This window comes from Suillus bovinus, assembly GCF_016758785.1.
Source record: "Suillus bovinus strain UH-Sbo-P2 chromosome Unknown EDB93scaffold_39, whole genome shotgun sequence".
Classification (NCBI taxonomy): domain Eukaryota; kingdom Fungi; phylum Basidiomycota; class Agaricomycetes; order Boletales; family Suillaceae; genus Suillus; species Suillus bovinus.
The window spans coordinates 267,347-289,227 of record NW_024542095.1 but is presented as its reverse complement, the minus strand read 5'-3'; the positions used below and the strand labels follow the sequence as shown (position 1 = coordinate 289,227).

The following is a 21,881-nucleotide window of genomic DNA, read 5'->3' as shown; positions in this document are numbered from 1 at the left end:
GATAAAACAAAGGGATCCCAGATAGGATTCGATGTTGTTACAGCGTCGTGGTCACTGTGGAGCTGAATAGGTAGGCCCAGCATTTACAGAAGGGTGCAATGGTCCTTCGCTATAGTAGGAATGCGACTGCGAATCCGCCGAGTGGGCGGGCAACCTCGGCGAGCTCTGGGATGGGCTTGAAATGAAGCCAGGAGACAACGACGAGTGGTGGTGCTGTGCAGAATACAACGAGGATTGATTGTGCATATTGTGAGACCCGAAAGGGTTGGGTGGAAGGGAGGGAGGCGCGGACATCGGAACGCCCGATGGAAGATAACCGGACTGCCCTCCACTCCCTGAATGATGGTTGTGTCCAAGATTGTATGTGGACAGCCCAAGTCTATTCTGGGAGTAGTCTAGACTGCCGCCGCCGCCGCCACCACCAGTGTAGTGTGCTGGGCGTGCGAGAAGTTGTCGGCCGCTTCCGCCGAACTCTGCAGACGCTGAGTTCTGGTGACCCCCTTGCAGCGACTGGAGAGACATAGGGTGATACAACTGCAGACTTTCTGCAGGCAGTGAAGCACGACGCGCGACCGGATCTAAGAGAGAAGAAGCGGGAACAGTGCGAGTGGAAGATGGATATGGCGCAGAGGTGGTAGGTCCCTGCGCTGCTCGGTGGGCAGGAGCTAAAATCCTGCGACGAGCCTGAAGGTTATGTTAATTAAATAAATGACGGGGAAGTAAAGTAAAGAGTGCGCACATTAATCATCCAGTTGGATACTTGGCTCATGCTCAATCCAGTGGCATGGCAAAGCTGCTTTTTCTCCTCCTCGCTTGGGTATGGATGATCTGAGTGACGATGCAACCAGGCCTTTAGATAATCTGTCGTTTCCTTTGGCAACTTGCCCCTCTTCCGCATGGGGCGTTCAGCTAATGTAGATGGAGCGGACGGTGGGGAGCGGGATGGAGGAGAGGAAGTTGTGGCCTGGGCTGGTGCTGCGGAGGGTACTGGGCTGCTCGTCGTATTTAATGACGGACTGCTCGAGGAAAAGGCAAAATCCTGATTAGAAAAATTCCAGTCATCCTTAGGTTGAGCTGAGGAGGGGTAGAGTCTACGATCCTGTTGGGGAGGAAGACGTGGAGGAGCGGAAAACATCTGTGAGGGAGGGAGGGTTGTGCTGAAGGAGGACTGTCTGACGCTGTCGTCGTACTTGTTAAGTGTACTCGGTAACTGGCCGGTTGAGCTGGGGCGAACAATACCAGAAGGAGAGTCGTTCCAACTTTCGGATTCTATGTATCCTGAAGCAGGGACGCCCTGAGGTTTGATGTCAGGGGTGAGGGGCGATGTGAAAGTGGAAGAGGTAAAATGGGAACTTGGGGTAGTTGTACTGGAAAGAGCTGTATTTAGGTATGAGGAGGAGTCTCCGTAGGAGTAATTGAGATGTGTGTCAGCAGTCAAGCGAGGACGGCTGGAAGATTTATCTTGAAACTCAGAGGTATCGGTAGGAGGTGGGAAGTGGTATGAGCCGAGATTGGACTGGTTTGAGGACGCGTGCGATGCGCGACGGAGATGAGTAGGGGGGTATGGAGCGGATCGGTAGCGATGATTTGAGTCTTGTGTAAGAGCTGGTAAGGAAGCTCGACGAAAGGGATCCTCAAAGGTAGTAAATATGGAAGGTAATTGTACCTTTGAATTGTCGAGAGCAGACTCTAATGGCTTGTCGTCTTGTTGAGGGCTGTGATGAGTAGAGTCGAAATGCCAAGAAGGGTGGTCTGAGGAGAAAGTAGGACGAGGTCTAAGAGGTTGTGGGGAAGTTGAGGGAGACAAGGGACGCTTTTCAGGGCGAGAGGCTGCACTGCTCTCTGTCTCTGCCGAGACGGTAGAGCTTGACATTCGACGAGTAGGATAATCAAAGTCGGAGTCTGTGGGACTAAAGTAAATATAATAAACGAGACAAGTCAGATATGGGGATCGGGACGCGGCAAGACAAGGCACGGATGACCCACAGGATAGCCGGAGAGGCACAGTTTGATAAATCGTCCGAGAAGGGAACAGGGTCGAGTTTTGAACCAAGTCTGTAGGTGGGGGTCAGATGTGATGATGATGAGAGAGGAAAGAAAGGTTGTAAAACAATATTTTGACAGACATGATCTTGACATATGACAGTCGGATTATGAAATCCGATTGGAATAGAAATTTTTGAATGAAATGATGATACTCACTGTAAGGATAGTTGTAACTGAGCAACGTTGTAAGAGCTGATAGCGAGGGGAGAACTTGACTGTTGGTCAATCATTTGTAGCGCGAGGGTGTAATGGGAGGAATGTAGATTGATGGACGGGATTTTAAATATATAAAGAGGGAAGAGAAATCCGAGTCGGGAAAAAGAAAGAAAAAAAATGAAATTAGATACATACAACAACCTTCGAGGCACCCCCAAGAACCCTTTCCTCCACAGCCGGCCATTTCTCAGTTTTTTTTTGATCCCGACATCAGCGCGCGTCATCGTCTGCAGTACGCTTGTCGGTAGCGAATAGCATCTACTTCGGCAAATCAGCATCAGCGGCCCTTTGCCCGAGCGTCTATATTGCGCAAACTTATTTGATTTTTAATGCGTGGAAATTAGGCTGTGCAAATTAATAAACCCAATAAATTCAATTTACTACCCAATTAGAATATACTCCTCGGTCCCGTTTTCTTGAGAATTTGCGTGCTCACAAGCTGTCAAAATCTGTCTTTAACTCTGTTCTCGACATCATATCGTAATATAATTTATAATTATCATAAAATGCTGTGAAGGTCTTGGTATCTTAGATACTAAACCCCCCACATATAGTCATATTATTGGATCTCTCGCCTCGACGGTTCATACAGGCACTATTTCATGCGCGGACTTCATAGGGCCGTTCCAATAGGGTTCACTTACGTTTCTTTGCACCGCCAACGGTCGGTTGCCTTCCACAATTGGTTCCATAGTTCCGATGACGGCCTTCCGCATCGACTACCAAACACCCTTCTTCGAGATCGACAATTCCAAGTCTCAGCATCAGCTTCTAACATCCCGTTCCACTCACGTAACTTTCTTCCAGGATACCTATGTACCAAGATTATGATATATTGTGATCCCACAATGAATGCACTGGAAATAATCACTTGGTGCAACCAGCGCCGCTTACTACTGTCGTCCCTGACTTCCCCTTGTTCCCCTTAATTTTACTCTTCCCCATCATACCCTGCAACAGTTGATCAGCCTTCGTCCGTTCCTTCTCCGAAACCTCGACCCCATCTAACATCCCTATCCTGGGACATGCTCGCATGATCAACCCCCGATACGCAAGGCGGCCGACATATGCATCATCCGGGAGGTCCCGACGGAACTTCGAGTCCAGTTCTTGCCATCCGTATTCCGTACTTCCCTTCTCACCCCTGTCCTCACATGGTTGTAGTGCCCCTGGTAGGTCTTTCACCACAACTGGCAAATACCACCCAAGCGTACAGGGGTTCATCCTGCGTAATACATCATCATCACCGTTTAAGACACACATGCAGGGTCAAACTTCTTACCTGAAATCGAGCATTTCCACATCAGGCATACGCTGTAATATGCGGATCAGCTGTCTAGTCCCCTTCAAACGCGAACCAATCATAGTGAGCTTCCTAAGTCTGGTAAGCCCCTCCAGGGAGAGCGCATCATTCAAAAAGTTGTAGTTGAGGTTCAGAACCCTCAGGTTCGGCGTTAGACGCGCCAAGTCCTGTGGGAGACAAGTCAGCCGGCAAGCGGCTACCTCAAGGTACAGCAGATTGTAACAGGGTTCGTCGATAAAGTCACTCTTGAGTTTGTTGCCTAGAAAACCGATGAGCCCTGCCTCAAGCCCAAGTTTTGCTATACAGACCAGAAAGGTATAGTCGCTTTACATCTCGGAACTGGCGGGTCGAAAGATAGCTGCAGATCACATCGCCATACCCATCATCAAGGGAACAAGGAACAGTATAATGAAGCGTTCCGTTAATGACGTTAACTCAACACCGAGGTGCTGTGCACTCACAATCCGCAAGAAGCCTGATTTCGCATGCTAAGATTCTCTAGCTTACTAAGGCGTTCCGCCTTTACGAGAGTGTCGAGAAAATTGTTGTCCAAGTACAGCGTGCGGAGGTTTGGGAATGGGGCAGTGTTCAGGCGCCTCAGTCGATTGCCGCTAGCTCGAAGGATGCGTAGCCTTGGCATTATGCCACCAGGCTCAATACTGTCCACTGTATTATTGTCTTCAGGAACCTGCGCTTGTTATCCAGGGCCTCACGCAATATGTAGTTAAATTACGCACCGACATTGAGCGCAATTAGTGCAGGTAGGCTTGATGCCAAGTTCAAGATACTGCAAATACAGTTGCCGCTCAGATTTAGCATCTCTAAACGCGGCCTGTTGTACGCATTGTTCGTCACTAGGGAGTAAAGATAGGAGGCTTCGAAAGATTGATCGTACCATCGACATTTGGCAAAATCGGCTTCTTGAATTTGGTTGCCTTGTATACTAAGCTTGGTCAGCCCATCCAATTTCTGAAGGCCGTCTATGCTGGTAATGCGATTGCCATCAGCTCGTAGCTCCCTCAAGTGTCGAAGACACTGCAGTTCTGGAGGAACATATTTGCTTGTCAGCTCACTCTTGTTGACACCGTCCTCAGTACCCACGTGTCAAAGAGTCGATGTCATTGTGACTTATGTCAAGGCTTTCAATATTCTGCAAGTGACCAAATGAGGTGACACCTGTCAATCTTCAAAGGGCGCGATGTTAGTGGAAGCAACTTGAAATTTAACAAAAAGCCTACAGGTTGTGAGCGATAGAAAGCGTCCGCACAGAGTTGGGAATGCCGCTCAGCCATGACAGCTGATTATGATTTCTAATCGAACATTAACAGCCGTCGTCATTTGCTTCTGCAGGCAGCAACTCACAATACTAGAGAATCTAGCTTCGGTAGAAACTCCTTTAGCCGAGTCACACCATCCAACGACTTGCGAGAAAGGTCAATACTGTGCAGCTCGTCCCAGTGTGGCTCAAATGGCTGGACGTCAGTGATCACCTGCACGAGTCGGTCATGCGCCAAGCCAAAGGAGCACTCAGTCAAGAAAGTAGCGTTTGTCTTCTGATCCTTCCCACTTAAACGACTCTTTTGTGACGTTGAGAAAGCACGACGGGTCGATCCACTGCAATCGGCGATAGCCATTTGACTACTCGGCTGCCTGGAAGCAAAGGGTTGAAGTTCTTCTGTCGATGGACGGCCCGAACTTGACGATTTCGTGGGGGAGACGTCTGTCATACATCAACACTGAAACACACTTGCGGCACTATGTTAACTCACCAGGGCTTTCTAGGTTCTGCATCATCTCCGCCAAGCGTCTGGACCTTGCCGAGGGTATGAATAGCCCCTGTGCAGGGTCATCCTCTGAAATGCTCGTAGCTAGGCTACCCGCATCGTCATCGCTCTCGTGGCCTTTTGTGTTCAGGCCCCGTATAGGCCCATCCCTCTTCCCATCAGAAAAACTTACGGAGCGACAGTGACCAAGTCGCTGCGCTGGAGTACGATGGCGATCACGGCTCGGATCCTTCATAGCTGACACAGGAGTGACGCTCGTGCTTTTCAGGGCCGAGCGGGGCATCGGAGTAGTAAGCGATAATGACCGATATTGTAGCGCAACTGGCGTAGCTACCGCAGTAGAGTTCGAAGCAGGCTGGATGGGCGAAGGAGCTTGCAGTTCAGGCGAGCATTCATCCTCCGATTCAAAGACTGCGGCAGCGTCCCTGCCTTCAACCCCCAGCGCAACTCCACGGCGTTCGTCTGATTCGGAATCGCTTGTCTGTACTTCTTCCCCTCCTTCCGAATCATTCGATGGCACAACGCGGACAACCGCGACCGATAGTCCGTCGAAAGAAAAGGATGTTAGGTCAAGTTCTTCCTGATCATTAAGCTCCACGTCCTCCTCGATGCGACCGTTCTCCATTTGACCTTGCTCTCCTCCAGCTTCAGGGATCTCACCTTCAACATTTATGTGCGCACTCCCATGCGTATCCCTGGAGTCGTCTTCCTTCAGGCTCTCTATGTCTTTGAACGGATCCTCACTATCTCCATCTGTGCCGGTGTAAGTTGTCTGATTGCGTTGGTCCTCAGCATCTGAGGCCGCACGAGTAGCGACCCTCACCCACTTCATGAGATCCTTGTCGTAGACCATACGGCCGACTCTTTGTGGGAGAGCTGGTACATCCGATGGCGCGATGCGGGTGATCTGAACTGGACCGGCGTGTTTTACGAACGAGGGTGCACTGCTTGTCGTGGTTATGGTTCCGGAAGCTGTGCTAGAGGACACCATCCTGTTAAGGTCCTCGTTGGGGCCAGAGCGGGTCGAGGACGAGGGATACGAAGAAGGGATCTGTTCAGGAGGATGTGGCATAGATTGCTGACTTGTCGAAGGAGTCACCCGAATGTGTGGGATGCTATTGAAGCCCGTGTTGGGTGTGACAGACACGCATGTAACTGGCTGCTGCCAGGGTGCTTCAATGGACATATTGGACATTTCGTGCTCCAACGTTCGGTCATTATCCTCAATGATGGTATTGCGTGACACTTTCCGGGGACTGCGGTAGCTCTTGGAGGAAGATGACGGCCTGCGGGGTGACCCGAACTTATTGGCTTTCTTCTTGCCAACATTGACTTGAGACACAGAGAATACACTGTCGCACGAGCGTTCGATACGTGAAACATCGTCAGCGTGGGTGAGATGGGATATGTCGGTGGCACCCGAGAAAAGACGTTTAGAACCTCGGATATCGTTTTTGATCTGCTGCATCAGGGTCGCTGCTTGATGGCGGTATGCCAGAGACGAATGATTACTGGGGACAGTCACAGCTGTAGATGAACTTGTAGTAACCGAACTGCGATCATCAGGGACACGAAGGACAGAGTTACCAGTCCCTGTGCAAGTGTTTTCGATTAACATGTACATACGCTAATGGTTTACATACCTGAGGGGTTGGGCTGCGCCTGAAGAGCCTCAGCTCTATCATGCGCTTTGCTTTCGGGGTATTGTGTATCTGCCGCAGTGGATATCGTAGAGAAATCGCGTGCGGCCTTGATCTGTTGCATGAGGGAACGCGACTCGCCAACATAGTCTACCCTTGAGACCATTGGCCTCGCGATTGTAGCACCTGCGCCATCACCTTCACCATAATAGTGGCTTGGGGGGCTAAGTTTGACCCGTTTGATGCTGCGAATAGGTGTGTCATCTGATACGGTCGCCTCTTGCACGTTGACCAATCCTGGGCGTGGGATGCTCCTGGTAGAACCATTGCCTTCTGCGCTTCCACCAGAGGGGGTATTTATTGCTATTGAATCGACCATTGCCGACAAGTGATCACGCGTGAATGTGTCGTACTGAAGCTGAAAAAGGCGTAGGCGTGGGTCTGTCATGGGAGGTCGTGCGATGCTGTAAACACCTGGCGTGCTTTCTGCCTGAGGAACACTACTATTGGTGCGAGGAACAGCAAAAGTAAATTTGCACTCCATACTAGATCCGGGCGGCGCGAATGAATTAAGGGAGGGCACCGCCGTGGGCTTGCCTGGTAGCTCGAGGTCAGTCTGTGAGTCATTTGGCGTGTATGCTTGACATAGGCGAGAGGGAATTGTCGGGGCACACTGAAGTGCAAGTGCAGTTGGCTTCGAAGGAGGTGGTGAAGGTGGCTCGAACATTTTCTCGAGTGCTAAAGGACTGAAGAAGTCTTTGATGATGCCTCTCTTAGGTTGTCGACTCGGTGTTTTTGGTAAGAGAGCTGAAGCGGGTATATCCTCGCGGATCAAAAACGTACCGACCGGTTCAGGTGCTATGGGAAGTGGCTCAGTGTCTTCCTGAGCTTGACTTGGAGTTCGGAGGTAGCCAGGTAACGGAGTTGTGAGAGAGATGGACTGAGTGCCCATGGACGAGGCTTCGTCCTCATCTATCCACTCTTCGTCTAAATCGTCCGTCATCCATGCTGGACGAGCTTCGGCCATGGCACTAAACGCGAGACCGTTGAACGTCCGTCGTTGAAACTTCTGGCACGCGGCGTGAGTTTTGACCACGTGACCGTTCTCTTCCTTGTTGGTCCAAGTGGACCCTTATTTGGCAATCATTTCTCTTGCCTATAGGGGATAATCTGGGATACTCCTTTGCACAGAGTTATGGAACTGAGGGATCATATTTGTCATAATTAAATACGGTAAACTTGGCGCATCATTCCTCAGTCATACTAGTTCCATCAAGGGCTATCAAGGGTTGCCAAGAATCTCAATCGAACGTACATCAGAGCCCAATTCCCCTCTTTGTCCTTCATGTCAACTTCACACATATCCACAACCTCGTCTATGATGGCGGCGGCCTCCTGATCGCTGAATCCCTTTAGGAACGTTCGGCGCGCGAACAGCTGCAGCCACCCGCGGAGTCCGCCGTCCAGCAGTGGTGTCAACCTTGGAACCAAACTAATGGTATTGACGCTGAAACCCGCGCTTTCCAATAACTACACAACCAGAACAAAAATATAAGCAGCTGACAGCCATCCAATACATGACAGACCCCTTGATATTCTTCGATTGTCGGAAAGTACCAGGGATCCATTTTATCGGGTTCATAACCGCGCCTTTTGACAGCCCGGTGAAGACCAATTCGAACGCCTGCATTTGTCGTCATTAAAGATGTACCCATTCAATAGCGCAGATTTACCGATACAATTCATGAACCCACCCATCTCACATACAAAACGCCCACCGACCTTAAGCAGCCGCTTAGCTCCATCCAAGACTCCGCGCGGATTCTGTTTACACCAATGTAGTACGGCATTGCTGAAGACAGCATCGAAAGAGTTCTCCAACATATCCGCAGGTATTTGAATGTTTTGAAGGTCAGACATGTACGCGTGCCTAACCCCGTTCGCCAAAGCTCGTGAAATCTGACAAAGATATCGGTTAGGTAGCAACTCGCTTCATACAAACCCATGTGATCTTACCATGTCATTGTTATAGTCAATACCAATAGTGAATCCACTCATACCAACAGCTTCTTGTATCCGCAAGGTCAGTTCCCCGGGCCCACATCCAAAATCAGCAATTCGTTCGCCAACGGAAGGTTTCAGAAAGGATAAAATGGATGCAGTGTACTCAGCAGAATACACAAATGCTGCTGTCTGATTGTAATTCGATGCAGAGTAGTCCGATGTTGACGAACGGTTTCGAGAAGCCATAACTTTGTGCAGCCACAGAACTACAATAATTCTCTAGTGAACAGACCTGGCGTTCGTGTTATGTATGTACCATATATCGGGGAGTTTCGGCATTGCGCTGATCGGCCGAAGTTTCTAGATACGCGATAACGGTTACTTGACGGTTACGGTTGCGCAGCCTAGCTTAATGAAAGCGTTTGCATGGTACCAGTCTGCAATTGAACTCGGCCGAGATCAGACTGACGGCCGAGCGGTCAACCTGGGCAGCCAGTGAGCACCCTAGTTAAGGGAAGTCTGCTGGGCACATGTCATATAGCCCCGAAACACCGATCGAGAAAAGCGGATTCAACGGCCAACTACACCATAAATCGGCTATGAGTGTTCAAAATTTGCCTCTTGGTTGCTTCCGATTGATGTGTTCCATGTTGGGTATCTCCCATGGTCATATTAATCACGAAGTGAATTATGGTTGAATGGGCAATCATACGAACCATACGTTTTTACAGTACGGCACCGCGGAGTCGGGGACCTGAGGCATGGTTTGTGGTCCATGCGGGTGACGAACACACCCTGGATTGTTTGGGATAGATATGCAGCTCGGGCTCGGTCTGGCAGATAAATCCTGAATCATTCATGTATCGGGTTTCGCGTAAAGCTTCAAGTCATGGTTGGTAATCACCATGTAGGGATCGACAAGAATTCGGGATAGAATGGGTATGAGGTGCGGCGACATGGTATCTTTGTCGGGTAGAACCACTGAAAGATGATAGAATTGTGGCGGATCCTGATGATCATTTGTGTACCGGTGACCGAGTTGTGCAACTTGAACTTGTGCTTGAGTTTCGGGCGTCACTAAAAGTTCCACGGTACGTAAGAACACTGGCTGAGTTTGCCTTTAACACCATTGCATGACTCTACTTCTGATTCATTAATCCAATGATCATACCATGCGGTCGCAGTACGAAATCTGCACTATCGAAGGCATCTCAGTCGCGGATCCAACGAAACTTCTCATGATTAAAATTGACTCACGAATTCCCGGTGGACGATGTGGGACCGAAAGCCCATTAACCATGCATGTCCATTTGAGATTTCAATTTCTCTCTGCCTAGTTGCGGCAACCGTCTCGTAATATATATATTTATTACTCGCCGGCTCTGCAGGAAGACAAGGCTGACAGCTGATGATTATATTGTAGGCTGAAGCTCTCTCACCGGTCCCGTTATATCCAGACTCTACTGTAGGTATGCAGGAATTTTTAGTCTCGCTCGGGTCAGAAGTACACTTCCCCGTCATGAATATGCAGACCCATTATGGGTTTCCACCGCTACCAGTGTGATGCACCTTCGTGCGTCACTATATGTACGATGACTTCTGCAGTTGCGACACATGACCTAAAATGTGGTAATGTCGTTTTGTTATCATTATGAATGTACGAGCGCAAACCACACCACCTGGCCACTGCAACCTGCTACCGTATTGGCACCTTGACGACCAAAAAGATACATTTCCTCATAGGACATCACAGTCAAAAAAGCTAGGCATAGCACATACCCTACCTTACTATGTCGCCACTACAAGTGTTGCGATTTCCGATGCTTATATCATATGTACTACCTACTTGTAGGAAAAGGCAGCCAGATCGTATGGTACAAAGAAATTATTACAAAGTTTTAGTCATTGAAAATACGTAGTGCGATTTAATGTGCTGTCCTACGATCGGACAGGACATTGACACCAACTTGCTTCTTGCCTATCATGATAGCCTTCAAACGGTGGGAGAGGCTTGCTTAGCGAGACCAGGTTGTGCATCAGGTCCGGCGGTACCGGTACCGGTGGCATGTGTGGTATTGTCCGCAGATGAACTCACAGCTACATGTTGGTCGGCCATACGACGAGCCTCCTCGTGAATGTCACGAACTTGCTTTGAAGTATTAGTGTAAAAGTCGAGGACAGATTTTCCAAAGGGAGATGAGATCGCCTTTGAGTAGTACTGTAATCATGCGGGTTAAACTCATTCAAACAAAGATCATTCTACCAACCTCGTGGGCAACCTTAGAATAACCTTTCTGTTCGTCGATAGTCTTTGCCCTGGTATGGGCATGCTTTAACGTCGATTGCACTTTGCCGGATACTGTTTGGTCTGAACCAAGAGCTTTCTGTCCAACCGTTGCATCGAGGCCGCGCATATAATCTAAAAACCGTTTGGAAATACCCTGCTTGTCTAACAAGGAAGACGCGTGAGCTGACATTCGACATGGTACATCAAACAACTAACTGTCGATTTCGATGGCTCGCTGCAAGATGTGGTCGGAAAGTGTGTAGCCCTTTGCCAAATATTCAGCAGCAACTATACTCGGATGTCAAGATGCTAGTTCGTAGCAAAGGGAGCATACGTACTTCCAGCTCTAGGTTTGTCTGACTGTTCGAAAGGTGAACTTGAGTGTGGCGATTGCTCCTGATGATTGTGGTGTTCAACGTCGGAGGTGATGTGAAGTTGTTCACCATCTAGAGTACCGCCATTGAGCTAGAGATAGAATGTTGGTTAATCTGATTTGAATTTCTAGTTTTTTGTCCTACCATGAGAGCTGTACCAGCGGACGAAGGTTTCACAAAGGTAACGACTGCAGATTGTTTCGAATCCTCCTCGGATTTGAGATCGATTGATTTGATGCTGAATCAATGTCAATCACGAAAATAAGATAATAAAGGCATACGAAACTCACTCGCCGCAGAAACTGAGAGAAAAGTGAAATTAGGGACTGGCAACAGTGGAGTGAAATATTATATTACCTGAAAAATTCATGAAGCTTTTCCTGAGTGGTGTTTGGGGAAATGTTTGAAACCTGAGAAGCTGAAGTTAGGGAAAGAGACCAGATATGCTACCACATAAATTTACTGTGACTGAAAACATGGTTGGTTGATGATGTGGTTGTAGATGGACTCGGATGAACTTGGATGAGTCGCAGCTTTGGTGTCAAGATGCAGGCTACTGATTAGATAAGTACTAGATGATATCATCGATCTAGGGCGTGTGAGTCTGATACTATGTTTGGCGATGAAGCGTCACACCACGCCTGACCGATAACAGGAAACGCTCGCTTTTGAACATCCGCAAGGTTATTTGAGATCAAGATGGCAGACATGGACGTTGACACTCCTGCACCCTCCAAAAAGGAAGCAAAGGATGATGGGAAGCAACGTTTCGAAGTGAAGAAGGTGTGGTCTTGTCTGTCTCATATTCTCGCTCCCTTAATTGATAAGTCGCTCAGTGGAACGCTGTCTCTCTTTGGGCATGGGGTACGCTGCCTATCTTTAAAATTGATTGAATCATTCACAATTTTCCACAGATATCGTCGTCGACAACTGCGCTATATGCAGAAATCATATCATGGATCTTTGTGCGTTTACTTTTGCATTTGATCCCAACGTCACTCAAAGTACGCTGTCATGTAGGCATCGACTGTCAAGCAAATCAAGTTTCAGCATCTACAGATGAATGTAATGCTGCATGGGGGATTTGCAACGTGAGTTTATCGATACTCAATAATTCCTTTAGATCTCACCACCGCCACTCCTTTCAAAGCACGCATTCCATTTTCACTGTATCTCACGCTGGCTCAAGACGCGCAATGTATGTCCGCTTGATAACCGTGAGTGGGAGCTCCAGAAGTACGTTTCTTCTCTCTTTCTGGCTCAGTTTTATTCATGTATGAATAACAGATACGGACGGTGATCGTGGCATGTCAAACACCTTTACATCCACGTCTTGTTTCATTACTGTAAGATTTCGTTATTCATCCACTGTATCAATCATAGAAATACTTTCATGCTGCACTGCACCAATCCCTTGGATGAACAACCATTGTTTAAGCTGTTTGAAAGGCAATAACGTGGATTACACCAACTAGTATTCTCGTCATAATGCCTCCGACAGTATTGCACAGGTTTCTGTTTCGTTGCGATGGCACGTGTGTAGTCCTTTCCAATTGACCGTGAGCGCTATTGCTGTCGGAAAATCTCAACGATAGCTGCTACAATATCATACAGTGCACCGTAAGACGGGTCGATGCAGATGGTTATTAAACACTGTTTCAGTCTAACTCATACAAACACGTTTTTGGTGCAGACAAGGCTGCCCGAATACCACGAATCACAATTTATCGATATTAATCCCATTTGATTGGAAAGCTACAATTGTAGTGTAGAATAAAACAGACGACATCCAAATTCAACCCAGAATCTATCGACGTGGTTGTCAAGATATTCGTTGCCGAGAGGTTGGTTTATCTTCAAACTTCAAAAGATCATACAGAGATTGAATTTGATCAACCTGTTGAGCAATTAGTAAAGCTGATATTAAATCGAGCTTGATTTACAACCTTGCGCTCAATCAAATCAATGATGTCTCGAAGATGATCAGCCACAATATGCCGCCTCGCTGCTTGCACTGTCGAGTCCATACCCTTGTATTCGTCTGCCAGCTCACTATAAATCCTATACAGAATATTTGAGTGCGTGGACAATAAATGTCATGATAAATTCCAAACCCTTTGTGATGTGTAAATTCTTCCTCGAGTTCTCGTAATACCCTGGCGAGCACAGTCTGTGGCGGTAATTTGTCGCCCTGGAAGATGGCTTCGTACGAATCGACACCATCGGGTTCAAAAACATTTGCTCTAGGTTCGAGAGGATCGTTCTTGACTTGTGTATGAGGGCCTTGATCATTTAAGGGTAGGGTCCGTCCCTGATCTGGGCGTATGGCCTTCGTGTTCGCATAACTACCGGTGCGCGCAGACTGGTGATTACACCGGGTGCATGTCCCAGAATTGTGTTTCGGTGCAGAGAAGAATAAGTTTTCGAGGCGACCTGAACGGATACGAGGGAAGGGAGCAGCTTCATCATCCTTTAAGGTCTCCCTTCTAGTTGCAGGCCGACTCCCCTCTTCGGATTCAGTGACCCGAGCGTGTGTCATGTCACCTGGACGCGAGCCATGGCGGAACGACAGGGAAGTACTTTTACAAGGAGATCCTTCAGACCGTTGCTCCTCAAGGTCTTCTGATATCCGAGTTGATAGGGCAATATTATCATCTCTCGAAGGTTCCCTTCGACGAGTGTGATGTCTGCTATCTTCGGAGTCAGTGAGCCGAGTCATGTCACCTGGGTGCGACCGCGAGCTATGTCGTGACGACAGGGATGGACTTCCACAGGAAGATCGCTCAGATCTTCGTTCCTCCAGATCTTCCGATATCCGCGTGAGTTCGTCCACGTCAACAAACCTTCTTGTTGACTGAAAATCAGGACGAGTGGCCACTGGGTCTGGCTCCTGATGTGACTGGTCCGGCACAGACACCTCGTCTTGCTCTTCCACGAGTTGTGACTGCTGCTCCCTTGCCATTCTTCTTTCATTGAGGCCCTCTTCTACAACATTCCTGAGTACCTCAATCTCGCCCGCAAGCCTTTCAACCTCGAGCCGAAGGGCGCCTATTTCATCTGTTTTCTGAGCTAGCATTTTGGCGTCGTCCTCCCTGAGTCTCTTAAGGTCCTCCAAGAGCTGCTGCTGTGCTGTCAAGTCTGTGGTGACACGAGTGAGGTGTGAGCGGAGGGTAGATATCAAGGATTCGAGCGCTGTATGAGTGGGTCAAATGAGATTCGTCAGAAAGACGCTATAACCAACCTTTTTTTTCCTCTACGACCTCAAAATACTTTGACTGTTCTTCCTCTTTCTCTCGTCGCTCCCCTTTGCCCCTTTTCCATGATGGCTCGCCTGCGTCTTGTTCTATGATTCTGGAACGCTCCCGAGCGACATCACGTTTGCACTGTTGGAGCTCATACTCGAGTTCCCGGACACGGCGGCGAGCGATGCCATTTTCCGTTTCGAGATGAGCGAGCTTTGCATGAAGGGCGTTAAGTGACGCTATGAGACGGGCTGCACAGAGACTGAGATCCTTGAAATAAATCGAAAAGAATTACTGACATTCAACCTCTTTTGATGAACCGGCGGTCTTGATACCATAGCGTTCAAGGTTAGCCTTCGCAGGAGAAACAACTGCACTCGTAAGGCCAGTCAGGTCTGGGAGATTTACCCGTCCTCTGCTGGCTTTCCTCAATGACCGATTTGTTTGGGCGACCTCTACATTAATATCAACGGCACTGTGATCGAGGACGTCGTGTAGGGGTTGTTTCAATGCATCATGATGCTTCATAGAGGCACGACGAGAACTTGCGGGCGCTGCACGAGGGGTAGTAGTAGTCTGTGATTGGTTCTGGAGTAACGCAGCGTCCTCGGCCTGAGCTTCATGCACATCCTTGGCGAGGCCCCTTGCCATACGAGTAAATTTGGAGCTAGCTGCGGATGGTGTGGGGGGCTGAACATTTACCTGCGGCTGGGATACATGCCGCCGCACGGGTGTCGTATCTATATCGAAAGATACAGAATGAAAGGCCTTGCGTGCTTTAGGAGTTGTTGCTTTTCGAGAATAGGATGGAATATGTTGAAAATCCGGCGCGTCATGTGAATACGAATGTGCGCGAGAAGGGGACTGTTGCGCTGCAGTACTTCTTTGTAAATTGCGCGGACGTCGCGGAGAGAAACCGACACGCTGCAAATTGGCGGAGAGCTTGCGGCGCGAGGTGTTGAGCGAGCGGTCTGCTTCTGACTCAGCCGACTCAGGTTCAAGAGGTGGGGAACGGAGTCTTGCAGCAAGTGCCACAGGGTTTGAGACCTGAGATAGATCGTACTCACCTGAGGCATCGAAGGCCTCACGAGAGCACGGCTAGAGGGCATATTAGTAGCTGTAGGATAAACACGTTCGATGGATCATACCGTCTGTCTGGACTTGGAGTGAGGCTCTAAGAGGCTAATGCGGCTGTCCATACCAGCAATCATATCTTGTAGCGGGCGATCTGGGTCGTACTCAGCACCACTGAGACTGATTTCCCTCCGTTGACCACGCCCACCGAGCCCCGCGCCGATTGTGACAGCGCTAGCATGGTGGCCGATCGTGGAGACAGTCTCACCAGCATAAGGATTGACGCCCTCATCTTCATGCGTGGACCACGCATGCAAGCCACTGGGAGCATCGTAATCAAAGTGCTGACTGGGTTGTTCGAATGATGCAAAGCCTAGGGAATGGTTAGAATTGTGTCTCGGGTATTCGACACTGTCATCGTCTCCTTGTGCAGATGAGAGATGCAGTGATAAATCAGTGTTTTGTATGTGCTGTTCGAGCTGAATGCGAGATTGTTCAAGCTCGTCACCAGGAATGGAAAATTCGAAGGTAGTTGACGGACGGCGCGCCATCAATTTAGTAGCGCAGGATGTATAGAAATAAGAAACAAGAATGAGACCAAAAATCAAAAGCTATATGAAGGATGGGATTGAAAAAGTCACGGTCGAACTCTGCGACAAGACACGGTCCACACCGAATCCACACAAAAAAACAACACGACGCGCCAGTCACGTGAGCAAGCATAATCTTGGGCCTAAGTTGTCATGGTCTTGCCACAATTTTTAGTAGTACTCGATGGAAACACAAACCCATAAACCTCATCGTCCAGCCCAGTCTGGCTCAAAAGCTGCAAAGAAAGGCAAAGGCAAACAAAAAACAGGTTTCAATGAAAAGGTACTATCTATCAACCGCTTTCTAGCATTTCCTCGTTAACACACTCAGGCATTTGCACCAAAATCTGGGCGACGTGCCGATCGCCAGGCCCGGAGAAATGTCGAGCGTGATGAAGCTCGTCTTCATGTCCCTCTTGTAAATAGAACACCTGATGATGAACCCCCACCAGTCATCATCGCAATCGTCGGGTCTCCAGGCGTAGGCAAGACCACTCTGCTCAAAAGCCTCATTAGAAGATACGCAAAACAGACATTGTCCGAAGCCAAGGGTCCGATCACTGTGGTTGCTGGAAAGAAGAGGAGACTCACATTTATCGAGTGTAATAATGACCTCAATTCTATGATCGACATTGGTAAGGTCGCAGACCTTGTTCTCCTCATGATTGATGGCTCTTACGGCTTTGAAATGGTGCGCTTGTTCATGCTGAAATTTTTATCTTATAACTGTCTTTGATCAATGGCAGGAAACGTTTGAATTCCTTAACATCCTCCAGGCTCATGGTTTTCCAAAAGTCATCGGCATCCTTACTCATCTCGACCTCATTAAAAAACAAGCCACCCTCAGGGCTACCAAAAAGCTACTCAAAAGACGCTTCTGGAATGAGATATATCAAGGCGCAAAGCTTTTCTATCTCTCTGGTGTTCTCAACGGTCGTTATCCCGATACCGAGATCCTCAATCTTTCCCGTTTCATCAGCGTCATGAAGTTTCGACCCTTGATCTTTAGGAATACTCACCCATACCTCCTTGCGGACAGAATAGAAGACCTGACGCCGCGCGAGGAGATAAGAACCACAAAAGGTCGATGCGATCGCACTGTGACCCTATATGGTTACTTGCGAGGGACGAATTTGCGGCAAAGCACCAAGGTGCATATTCCTGGTGTAGGCGACATGGATATCAAAACAGTGACGAAGCTCGGCGACCCATGTCCCTTGCCAGATGTGGATTCTGAGAAGCGACGAAAGTTGAGCGAAAAGAAAAAACTTCTTGTGCATGCACCCATGAGCGATGTTGGTGGTGTTATGTACGACAAGGATGCTGTGTGGATTAATGTCCCCGGTAACTTTACAAGAGGAGCCACCGATGGTGAGCAGAATCGATGTTGATTGATTGCATGTTGTTGAATCCTGTGAGCAGTTCTTCCTGGCGAGGGTGAGCGAATGGTCATTGACCTACAAGATGTCGACGAGACACTTGAAGAGACAGTGGCCCGGAGCAACATCCGCCTTTTTGGTTCTTCGTCAAACCCACTGACTGTTGATGCCCGACATCACGATAGCTACTGCGATGATGGCAATGATGATGATGATGATGATGATGATGATGAGGAGGAGGAGGAGGAGGAGGAAGAGGAGGAAGCTTCAGAGGATGGCAGTGAGTCTGAGGAGGAAGACCAGGAGGACGATGAATGGAGTGGCGAAGAGGACGAGCCGCCTCGTACCGGCCCTCCAAATACAGGCCGTCACGCAGCACGCGCGATCATGCGCCCCATACATGATTTTTCCAGCAAGGAGAAAGAGGGAGATGTTGCTTTTGCTGACTCTGACTCCGAACTTGGGTTGTCCGATGAGGAAGGCCGTAGCAGAGCAGGTCAAGTCATGTATGCTGACGATGAAAAGGAGATTTTGAGTGATGACGAGGAAGAGTTCGATGAAGACCACGAGGATAACGCGCCAACGTGGAAATCTGGACTGGCTGCGAAAGCAAGCGCTGCATTCGAGGAGCTCGACCGTCGGAAGCGGCGTAAAAACTGGGTTGCAATGATTTATTCCAGTTCGCTTAGTCCAGAACAGATTGCCAATGGCACTCACACACCTGGGATCAAACCGGAAGAAATAGATGATGACTTCTTCCGGGTGAACAGCTCCGGGGCTGCGAACCAACATGACTTGGACACGACGAAAGAGGTGCTGTCTCCTGGTGTGTTGAAGGAGTGGGAAGATGATGGAGTTCTTGATTCTCTAAGGACGCTATTCATCACAGGAGATCATGACGGTGGTGAAGCAGACCAGGAAACGAATGCGTACGAAAATCAGGAGGGTGGTGACTTGGTCGACCTGGAAGCCAGAAAAGCCCAGCCTGCTCCTACTGAATTCGAGGGCATTGATGTCGAGACTCGTGCCCTTATCGAGGGCTATCGGCCTGGAACATATGTACGCATAGAACTCGCTTCAGTTCCTTGCGAATTCATTGAGCATTTCGACCCATGCTACCCTATCATCGTTGGTGGACTGCTAGCTGCAGAGGAGCGCATGGGATACCTCCAAGTTCGCATCAAGCGCCACCGCTGGTTTGCACGCACGTTAAAGACGAATGACCCGCTTATTTTTTCCCTCGGCTGGAGGCGCTTCCAGAGTGTTCCCATTTATTCACTCGACGACCATTCCATCAGGATGCGCATGTTGAAATATACGCCAGAGCACATGCATTGCTATGCGTCGTTCTATGGCCCAGTTGCGCTCCCGAACACAGGTTTTTGTGCATTCAATGCACTCTCTGGGGAGACTGTTGCTTTCAGAGTAAGCGCAACTGGCGTGGTCCTGGACATTGACCGATCGACAAAAATTGTGAAGAAGTTGAAGCTTACGGGTGTGCCATTCAAGATTTTCAAGAATACAGCATTCATCAGGGATATGTTCACTAGCGCTCTAGAGGTGGCGAAGTTTGAAGGTGCAAGCATCCGAACAGTATCTGGCATCAGGGGCCAGGTCAAGAAAGCGCTTAACAAGCCAGAAGGTGCCTTCCGTGCGACATTTGAAGACAAAGTGCTGATGAGCGGTAAGTGGACTCCGACTTAGATTGGATTCATTCTGAATTGCAGCCCAGATATCATTTTTCTAAGAGCGTGGTATTCGATCCAGCCTCGCAAATTCTACAACCCTGTCACATCTCTCCTTTTGTCTGACAAGTCACGCTGGTCTGGCATGCGCTTAACAGGTCAGATTAGACGAGATGAAGGGCTGAAAACTCCACTAGCTGCCAACTCCACCTACAAGCCGATAGAACGCCCCGTCCGGCGATTCAACGCCCTGAAAGTCCCGAAGAAGCTACAAGCTGCTCTTCCTTACGCCTCAAAACCCAAACTTATGAAGCCTCAGAGCAAGCAGACCTACGTGCAAAAGCGTGCTGTCGTACTAGAGCCTGAGGAGAAGAAAGCAATTGTACTACTTCAACAGATTCGAGCGCTACGCAAGGATCAAGTGGCACGACGTCGTGAAAAGCAACAAGGGCGCAAGGAGATACATCGCAAGAAGGTTCAAAAGGATGAGATTAAGGATGCAGAAAAGGAGAGGGAGAAAAAGAAGGTATATATGAGAGCTGCAGGGATGAAGAGTAAGAGGGAAACCGATATTGAGGAAGGGAAATCAAGGAAACGGAGGAAAACTTGAGCCTATGTCTAATACACATATCCGCCGGCTCGGGCGCAATTGTGTCCACTACGTCATGCTGTGTTCATAGCCTATTTGCAAGCATCGACCTTTGCACAAGAAAAACTTTCAACACTACAGTGTAAGTCACTCAAAAGCGGCAACTACGGACATTAAAACTTGTAATTCTATCTACACCTTCAGAAATCCCTCTGTCGTCTTGAAAACCTTACAGATGTGCTATGTTAGAGTAGTATAGTAAGTCTATCAGAATACTTTTTCAAAAAACTTAAGTTTCAAAATTTTCGCTAGCCAAAAGTGAATTCCGAGCGGAGCATGTCGGAGTTTCCTTTTTGGGTACTGACGGCCGACTCCGCGACTACTCGACAAGAACACCCAAATTCATCATCAATGTAGGACCGCACCGACGATGCGACTTGTATTTCTTCACGGCGAATTCAGCTTGACGCGCATTAAGACCTTTCCTGGGATACTGTGAGAAGGAGCTATGAAGCTGATTGAGTTACACACCTGTAAGCATCCATATATCTCCAAGATTTTCGATAAAATGCACGTATTGTCTTGATGGGGCATGCATTAAGAAGCTCTGGTACAATGCGCTTCGCGGTGACGAATGTTCCATCAGCCGCACTGCGGAAACCTGCGAGAATTTGGTCACGTCACAATGAGTCAGCGCTGACAATGTGGCCACACACGAGTTTTTGCCCATCCCCAGTACATTTCAATGGGATTCAGCTCACAGTGAAACTTTGGAAGAAACCAACACTTGTGTCCAGCTGCTTTGATGATAAGCTGTATGTATGGTTTTTCGGCTTTGAAATCTTGCTGATTTGCGAGCATTTTTCGCATGCAACAGTTGACACCCAGAGATTCACGCACTAATTGTGCATGCAACTCGTCAGGCTCGTCTCCACCTTGCGCTGCCGCCAGTGCCTCGCGACGAAGTGTTTCCTGTGCTTCTCGTGACATTTTGCATGTCTGACACTCTCCAACAGCTTTCCCTTTGTTTGCTGCTTTCAGGATTGAAATTAGTCTGCGCTCCTCGAGAACACGCTGCATTCCCTTCGGCTGTCCACGAAATTCGTAATCCGGGTGATCGTGAGGGAGCTTGCATGGAAAATTCATTTTTTGGAGCTTTCCGCGAAGTTCTGGATGTGGGTTGTCCATCGGAATGTAAGTGTCATGTATTGCCCTCTGTTTGCCGCCTGGCTTGACATTCATTTCCTTTGCATTCAGTGCGTCCTTTGCGAATGCTCTGTGTGCAGATGATTGATCAAAAGCAAACTCGGCGACTGCATTTGGATAGATGCGCTCGAAAATCAAGATCGCATTTTGAATCTTGATGTATTGTAAGTATATTCTCAAATTTTGTCCAGGATAATTCACAATGCACTTGTTTCATCAGATTCTCATTTGTCCAGAACCCATCATGATTTTTTCCAGGGTAAATAATCTTGCAAGAATCTGTGCAACTCAGCCGCTGACCATCAGGCAGTGCAGCATTTTGATGCAGCTGTTCCTCAGATAGTGTCAGTCTTCCTGTCTGCTCGACAATAAAATCGGAGACATGGATTGCACGCCCTTGGCCCTTTTTCGAAGTGGCATCTTCCCCTTGGTAACATATACCCTTCGTCGAAGTTCGTTAGC

General features: G+C 48.6%; 8 protein-coding genes across 8 annotated transcripts; 2 read left to right on the top strand and 6 right to left on the bottom strand.

Annotated features, from left to right (window-relative positions):
• Window positions 1–51: 51 nt before the first annotated feature.
• EDB93DRAFT_1087776 (uncharacterized protein) lies at window positions 52–1,873 on the bottom strand (the record flags this gene model as incomplete). Its single annotated transcript, XM_041446075.1, has 2 exons — window positions 52–684; window positions 740–1,873. The coding sequence occupies 2 exons, from the start codon at window positions 1,871–1,873 to the stop codon at window positions 52–54; spliced, it is 1,767 nt and encodes a 588-aa protein (XP_041306391.1).
• A 981-nt stretch (window positions 1,874–2,854) lies between these two features.
• EDB93DRAFT_1154211 (uncharacterized protein) lies at window positions 2,855–8,161 on the bottom strand. The gene is made up of 11 exons (XM_041449821.1): window positions 6,993–8,161; window positions 5,335–6,942; window positions 4,928–5,285; window positions 4,804–4,875; window positions 4,667–4,749; window positions 4,461–4,608; window positions 4,303–4,397; window positions 4,027–4,243; window positions 3,874–3,923; window positions 3,545–3,824; window positions 2,855–3,487 (listed from the first exon to the last, which is right to left on the bottom strand). The coding sequence occupies exons 1-11, from the start codon at window positions 8,014–8,016 to the stop codon at window positions 3,130–3,132; spliced, it is 4,293 nt and encodes a 1,430-aa protein (XP_041306390.1). The 5' UTR covers window positions 8,017–8,161; the 3' UTR covers window positions 2,855–3,129.
• A 100-nt stretch (window positions 8,162–8,261) lies between these two features.
• Window positions 8,262–9,239, bottom strand: EDB93DRAFT_1087862 (S-adenosyl-L-methionine-dependent methyltransferase; the record flags this gene model as incomplete). Its single annotated transcript, XM_041446088.1, has 4 exons — window positions 8,262–8,519; window positions 8,576–8,673; window positions 8,723–8,948; window positions 9,006–9,239. 4 exons carry the CDS (start codon window positions 9,237–9,239, stop codon window positions 8,262–8,264), a joined length of 816 nt encoding a protein of 271 aa, XP_041306389.1.
• Window positions 9,240–9,444: 205 nt separating this feature from the next.
• EDB93DRAFT_549811 (uncharacterized protein) lies at window positions 9,445–10,668 on the bottom strand. The gene is made up of 5 exons (XM_041456688.1): window positions 10,251–10,668; window positions 10,165–10,190; window positions 9,898–10,111; window positions 9,710–9,840; window positions 9,445–9,651 (listed from the first exon to the last, which is right to left on the bottom strand). Coding segments are annotated over exons 1-5 (636 nt in total). The 5' UTR covers window positions 10,515–10,668; the 3' UTR covers window positions 9,445–9,650.
• A 1-nt stretch (window position 10,669) lies between these two features.
• EDB93DRAFT_549400 (uncharacterized protein) lies at window positions 10,670–12,275 on the bottom strand. Its single transcript, XM_041456686.1, has 8 exons — window positions 12,118–12,275; window positions 12,012–12,064; window positions 11,945–11,956; window positions 11,799–11,892; window positions 11,619–11,745; window positions 11,497–11,568; window positions 11,261–11,442; window positions 10,670–11,211 (listed from the first exon to the last, which is right to left on the bottom strand). The coding sequence occupies exons 1-8, from the start codon at window positions 12,130–12,132 to the stop codon at window positions 10,987–10,989; spliced, it is 780 nt and encodes a 259-aa protein (XP_041306387.1). The 5' UTR covers window positions 12,133–12,275; the 3' UTR covers window positions 10,670–10,986.
• A 78-nt stretch (window positions 12,276–12,353) lies between these two features.
• Window positions 12,354–12,954, top strand: EDB93DRAFT_1251777 (uncharacterized protein; the record flags this gene model as incomplete). The annotated part of the gene is made up of 6 exons (XM_041453202.1): window positions 12,354–12,437; window positions 12,491–12,518; window positions 12,569–12,619; window positions 12,675–12,745; window positions 12,778–12,890; window positions 12,942–12,954. 6 exons carry the CDS (start codon window positions 12,354–12,356, stop codon window positions 12,952–12,954), a joined length of 360 nt encoding a protein of 119 aa, XP_041306386.1.
• Window positions 12,955–13,302: 348 nt separating this feature from the next.
• EDB93DRAFT_549582 (uncharacterized protein) lies at window positions 13,303–16,631 on the bottom strand. Its single transcript, XM_041456687.1, has 6 exons — window positions 16,045–16,631; window positions 15,196–15,994; window positions 14,896–15,147; window positions 13,769–14,846; window positions 13,601–13,715; window positions 13,303–13,551 (listed from the first exon to the last, which is right to left on the bottom strand). Exons 1-6 carry the CDS (start codon window positions 16,519–16,521, stop codon window positions 13,477–13,479), a joined length of 2,796 nt encoding a protein of 931 aa, XP_041306385.1. The 5' UTR covers window positions 16,522–16,631; the 3' UTR covers window positions 13,303–13,476.
• A 65-nt stretch (window positions 16,632–16,696) lies between these two features.
• EDB93DRAFT_1154196 (DUF663-domain-containing protein) lies at window positions 16,697–20,550 on the top strand. The gene is made up of 6 exons (XM_041449820.1): window positions 16,697–16,843; window positions 16,892–17,251; window positions 17,307–17,931; window positions 17,983–19,623; window positions 19,672–20,471; window positions 20,526–20,550. Exons 1-5 carry the CDS (start codon window positions 16,745–16,747, stop codon window positions 20,232–20,234), a joined length of 3,288 nt encoding a protein of 1,095 aa, XP_041306384.1. The 5' UTR covers window positions 16,697–16,744; the 3' UTR covers window positions 20,235–20,471; window positions 20,526–20,550.
• The last annotated feature ends 1,331 nt before the right edge of the window (window positions 20,551–21,881 follow it).